General features: G+C 47.9%; 1 protein-coding gene across 1 annotated transcript; it reads left to right on the top strand.

Annotated features, from left to right (window-relative positions):
* Positions 1–1,009: 1,009 nt before the first annotated feature.
* Positions 1,010–2,311, top strand: F4813DRAFT_385208 (uncharacterized protein; the record flags this gene model as incomplete). The annotated part of the gene is made up of 2 exons (XM_049246216.1): positions 1,010–1,603; positions 1,670–2,311. 2 exons carry the CDS (start codon positions 1,010–1,012, stop codon positions 2,309–2,311), a joined length of 1,236 nt encoding a protein of 411 aa, XP_049104456.1.
* Positions 2,312–6,000: the final 3,689 nt, after the last annotated feature.

Here is a 6,000-nt window from a genome sequence, read left to right as displayed (position 1 = left end):
TCACAATATCGCTGTTGGTTGTTAGCTGGACTCATTGGCTAATTTTCCTACCTTTGCAAGCTTCGTATCCTTAGACAACAGGTTAGTTCCGCTTGGAGTTGTATATCGCAGATCTCTGCGATGGTGTATATGCGTATGTGTCTTTTAATGAGATTCATGGGCTGGGCATGATTATTTCATCAATCCATCGCATATGGATATTCTTCGTTATTCGTTTAGACCCTTCCCAAGCCCCCCGTCTCATTCCCTGACTAAAACTTGTCTATGTTTTATTATTTTTATCGTTTTATTATTATCATCATTTTAGCTCCGCTACTTTATTTCACTCGGGTTCATTCCAGCTAACGGGCTAGCTAGGCTCTTCCAAGATTCTCTTGCAGCAGCCCCCAAGGGTCATCCCGCAATTAAATTATAGAAAACTGAAGACCCCGTCTCTTCCTCCCGGCACTACAGACTCCGCCATCTGTGCTGTTGTTAAGGTTCTTCCCCTTCCACCAACGGTTGGCCCCGCCATTCCACCTAAATTTATTGCGCCGTCATTCTACGTGCAGTTATCAACTTTTCTGCTCTCTCTTTCTTTCTCTCTCTCTATTTCCTTTGCTCTAACACCACTACGGTTTCCCTTTGGCCTCTATAATTATTACCGGCAGCGTCCCTCTACAAGCTCCTACTACTCTCCAGTTACATGTGTTGCCAGCGAGCTCGACAACCTCTCAAGAAATCGGTTCAGTATATGCGCATCGAACAGGTTATAGACCTGGCACTTGTCACTGTCTAATCTTGTGGATTCTCTCAGCGTCCGGAGAAGAAAAAACTCTGGCATGGTCTTTGGCCGTTGTACTACTCTATCTCGGAAAGTGCGCGTTCAACAGAATAACACAAGTCAACCGGGGGACTAAGTCTCGAAACATATTCTACGTCAGACACCAACATAAATCATCTCCTAACTACTACGCGATTACTGCTCTCGTACTTCGCTCTGGCGCCCCTAAGCGTCTGTTAACGTAGCATGGCAGAAGACCGTCGACATAGAGGACAGCAACCAAGTCACGACCAAAACGACGAGTCTCAGTATCCTCCAGTTCCCGGCGAGGAAGACGATCGTACGAGAGTAATTGCCTATCATTCTCGGCCACAGATGGCTTCAGGAGCAGTAAGATTGCCCTCTATGCAAGATCCCTATGCCCAGCCTGCTGGTGCTAGAGGTTGGGATCCAAGAAGCAGCAGCTACGGACCTTCACCTAGTTCTACAAATGGATACTCTCCTCCGCTCGCCGCACCAGCGCCTCCGAGTACTGGCTACTCTCCGCCAACCGGTGGCAATACCTACCATCCTCCGGCCAGCCATCCGTCTTTTCTTCCTCCAGTCCACGCCACAGCTCCAGATCCCAGAGCCAGCTATCCGCCTCCAGATCCCAGGGCACAATATTTCGCTAATTACAACTCCCCGAATCCGTACGAGTTCGCATACCGGGGTGACCGTGGTGCCGTAGGGCAATACTCGGAATTCGCGAGAGGTGGACCTGTAGGAGCTGCTGTGATGCAACAGTCTGCCCCTCGCCAGCGGACCTCTATTGCCTGTAGATACTGCAGAAGAAGAAAGGTAAGAGTGCCCTATACGAATGAGCATATTTAAATGAGCTCTAGGGAAGACTAACAAAGAACTTAGATTCGTTGCAGTGGATATCAAAACTCACCGGGAGGAAAATGCACGAACTGTATCAAGATGAACCAAGAATGTGTTTTTCAGCCGGTCTCCTCTTCCTCGTCCACCGCGTTTGTTCCCGTTTCAGCACTACCGAACGGTATTCCTCCAGGAACTCAACTATTTGGAGCATATGGTCAACCATTAGCAGGGCCATCAAATATTCCTGCAGGTGGTGCTTATCCGACTACGAACCCGCAATATGACCAGCCACTACCATCGCCTACTAACTCGTACGGTTCTTTCTCGGAGGAGAGGTCTGATGCAGGAAGGCGGCGACCAAGACCTTCAGACGAGGAGCACGGTGTACGATTACCGCCACCGAGCACGTTTCCGGACGATAATCCTCGGCGGCGGTCTCCTTCATCCAGCGGCAGCCCAAGTCACTTGCAACCGTTATCACAACTACAACCTCAGCCCGTGTCGTATGTTGGGTACGATAGCAGAACGCCGCCGCCGAGAGGCAGCCCGTCCGGTCCTCCGGCAGCGCATCATAATACGAGCTCTGTGATGAGTCTAGAAAACATAATGGGCACTGGTCCTAGCCCTAGCAACGATATCGATCAGAAAATGCTAGGGCGGCTGAATCGGCGGACACAACAGTAGGACTACTGGTTTTCACGGGAGCAAAATTACAGCGGAGGAATCAGCAGAACTTGTTGAAAGAAAGACCTCGGGAGGGGTCGGGAAATTAGATGGCTGCTGGCGGCTTGTTCGAATGATAAATCGGTGATGAATTCTGGGTGTCCTAATCGGTTCCCAATCTATGAGGGTAGTGCATCTTTAGGCAGCATTTGCATTTCGTTTATTGGGGCGGCGGCTGCGAGTCCAGGGCGTATCACGCGGAAATGGGAGAACGGGGCTGCTCGAAAGATTTCCTACCTACTTAGATCACTAGTTTGGCGACAAACTTCGATCATGGCATCCTTATCTATTGTCTACAGCGGTTCTACGTATCGTTTTAATCTCTTAAAAAGACGCCCACTCGATTCGAATACGAGAAGGGATGAGAAGATTGGTTCGCCTCGCGGCAAAAATCCGAATACTGGTGGTTACTTTTGTTTTTATTGCACGTTTGATTTTATAAGCGTTGTCTTTTGCGTTGCATTCATAGTATAGGTTATGACCTAGATGAATTAATGCTACCTTGCTGCTGTCTTTAACAAACAAGAGCTTTTGAAACCGACATATTCAACGTGTTTAAAATACCATGCAAACCAATAATACAAAAAGGGACATTCTAGATGTTTTACTTTAGATAACTAGCGGTAATATTTGCGGTAGCCTCCAAGAGACGGGTTAGTAAGGTATATGTCTACGGCCGAGGGGATGACGACCAGATTCGAAGTTCAGGGGACGATGATATGTATGGGTGGCTGCGCTGGACTAGAGCCAGCGGGACCCCCTTAAGGTGGATACAGGGGCCAAGGTTTGATAAGAAAAGGCTAGAATTTGTTGGCTTGTTGGCTTGTTGGCAATTCATGGCCGGTAGTGTACATACATAGTAGTAGATGGTATGGATGCTACTGTAGCACTTTGCTCGTAGTCGCGGAAAGAGATCCGGCAGGTTCGCCGATTCAAATTTGACGTTGACAGCGGTATCCCGGTCGCCGTTGCGTTCTGGGGAGTTTAGCGACGCATTACACGCATACGCCAGCGACGTCGTGACCTCGCACTGGCATTGCTCGCATCTAGGCAAAGGAGGGGAAGGGGATGGTCCTTGCTCAACCCGACATCTCCGTCGAGCTTGAGGCAAGGTATAAAAAACTCGTCGATAATCTATTCTGCGAAGACAATTCGCTGAGATACGCGAATGGGCATTCATTCCATTATAGCCTAGGCAATATTGCAATATTCCTAGGTACCTAACCTAGGTACCTACCTAAGGGAAGATGTTATGGAAAGTAATGATATTAGTTATGATGTAATTAGTTATATTGAAACTTGATTTATCTCTTTCCTAGTCTAACTAGGTAGTTAGTTACAGATTAAAACATCGATAACTATATGGACATAGATAGTAAGTTCGCTCGAGTGCCCTACCACGTGTAGGTAACTACATGGTATTAGCTCGACACGGCAAAGGCTGACCCAGCTTCGTTGCGAAGTCGAGGCCGTGACATGAAAGCGTTCTAGCTCCCGCGGAGCCCCGACACGCGAAGTAACCCTTAACTACCTAACGCAGGATGGTAAACAAGGCAGACGGAGTGTACCGACTAGCTGTTAGTCAGCCCCCCGAAAGGACGAGCTAACCGCTAGTTGGGATACATACTTCGTATTAGCAATGTACACTTTTTTTTTTTTACTTTTTTTTTTAAAAAATTTTTTTTTTTACGTTCTAGTGAGATTACAGAGTCGGGACAATCCCTGATGCGCAGGTCTAGGTAAAGGCCAACAGCCGACGCGCACAAACACATAGAATCCTTTGGCGGCGGCGGCAATGTTGTGTATATAGATAGGTTAGGTAGCTAGGCAGTGTATATGTATAGAGTGTAAGACTCGATACCTTGCTGATGAAGGTTAAGGGGCTCGGACTTGAAGGGGGATCGTTGTCTCGCCTTTTTACAGACTTACATGCATACAAAATATGTAGGCTAGGCTGTGTTTTCTTTTGTCTTTCGTTTCTTCGGCTTAGCGTGCAGAATAGCGAATCGAGTCATCATCACCGACAGACCCTGATCACGACTCCACGAACTACATTGTGGGACGTAGCGGATGACGCCACGTACCGTACCGAAACTTTACGTTTGTTTGTTCTCCATCGCTCGGTTCGGTTCGGAACATTTTTTCTCGCCTATTCATAATCCTTCCCTCCCCTTGGAAAAAATTGGCTAGGTCGAGAATGTGGCCGCCCTAGGAAGCCGGCCGGAAGAGCCTATCTGACACGCTGGTGCTGGCGCGGGTTGAAACCAACGAGGGCGGGATTCTTCCGCCGGACAAGGCACCTTTCTTTGTATCTAAGCCCTCTCTCTCCCTAGCTACCTAGTCTACGTATGATTGATTAATAATAACCAACCACTAGGACTAATAATAACGTCTGCCGGTTTTCATAGCACTGGGATGTAACGTACCGAAAGCACGCTTGTAATCCGCTTGCAATCCTTACTATTGCTAACAAATTCTCGCAACATATGATTTCGCCGGTAAATTCTACCTGAGATTTCTACCGGAGATTGTTAAATTTTATACCTCGGATACACCCTGCTCAAAGATCACAGATGCAAACTTAATGTTTACTTGGCCAGCCTAGAGTCCGTTGATGTTTTTGCGATCTAGGGTAATAGCTAATGCCACAGCGCGTCACCGGTGCTCTCCCACAGACGGACGCGTACATTTCGATTCGAAGCCCAACTCCCGCCCCATCATCCCGATAGTAAAGTATATTCGATGGCGCTGGGCAAATATCTACCTCCTTGCCATGTTTCTCGAGCACTCGCCATAATCGCGTAACAACTAGAGCCGGTAGTTTATCGAATACGCCCGAGGCTTTGGTAGAGTAAAGTCGAGCAGTAATACCAACCAAACCGATAAAACAGTGCCATAGCTCTTACCAGGCTACGAACCGGCGTCCCTTCGATAATTACGAGCTTCTCACACGGATACGGGGCAAGGGACGAAAGACAAACTTGTAGGAATACAACTAAATACATCAGGGAAGAATTAGCAGCAAGGCTGGCGTTTTGGCTATGGTCATGCGGCATACCGTAGTAGAACCTACATGTTTTCCCAAAACATCAACGGGAGAGGCTACCTTGTAACTTATGTGCTGGCAAGTCTACTTCAAACCTGCGCCAGTTCGGTTGGGATTAGAGTCCTTTAAGCTAGGTAGTTTCAATATACATCCCATCGAAAGCAACGACCGAGTGGTCAACTATACGGCCGCGGGCCGTGGCTAGTCCTCTTAGTAACTATAATTTGGCCAGATTAATGCCTATTACAGGAAGACAATAGTTGGGCTCGTCAATAGTAAATGAGATAGTTCGGAATGGCCCAACGAGCCCCTCACCTGTGTAGGTAGGAATACCTACCTCTTAGGCCACAAGGAGGACACCGCTTTGCAAGAGGGCCTTAACCTTGGGCGTTTTAGGCTAGTGTCCGTGGGCTATTACGGGAGGTAGATCAAATCTTAGAAAGGTAACTTTGGGCTCGGTCCGCTATGGCTTCGAAGGGGCGTCTTCTCAACCGTCGAACAAAATCATAATGGAACGGACCAGATGTGATGTTTGACATTCCTGACATGCAGGGCCGATTAAGTGCTTCCGTGGCTAATTTTATAAGCAGTAGTCAATGCTATG

Source organism: Daldinia decipiens (assembly GCF_022478715.1).
Source record: "Daldinia decipiens strain CBS 113046 unplaced genomic scaffold F4813scaffold_2, whole genome shotgun sequence".
In the NCBI taxonomy this organism is placed as follows: domain Eukaryota; kingdom Fungi; phylum Ascomycota; class Sordariomycetes; order Xylariales; family Hypoxylaceae; genus Daldinia; species Daldinia decipiens.
This window is presented reverse-complemented; position numbering and strand designations above follow the sequence as displayed.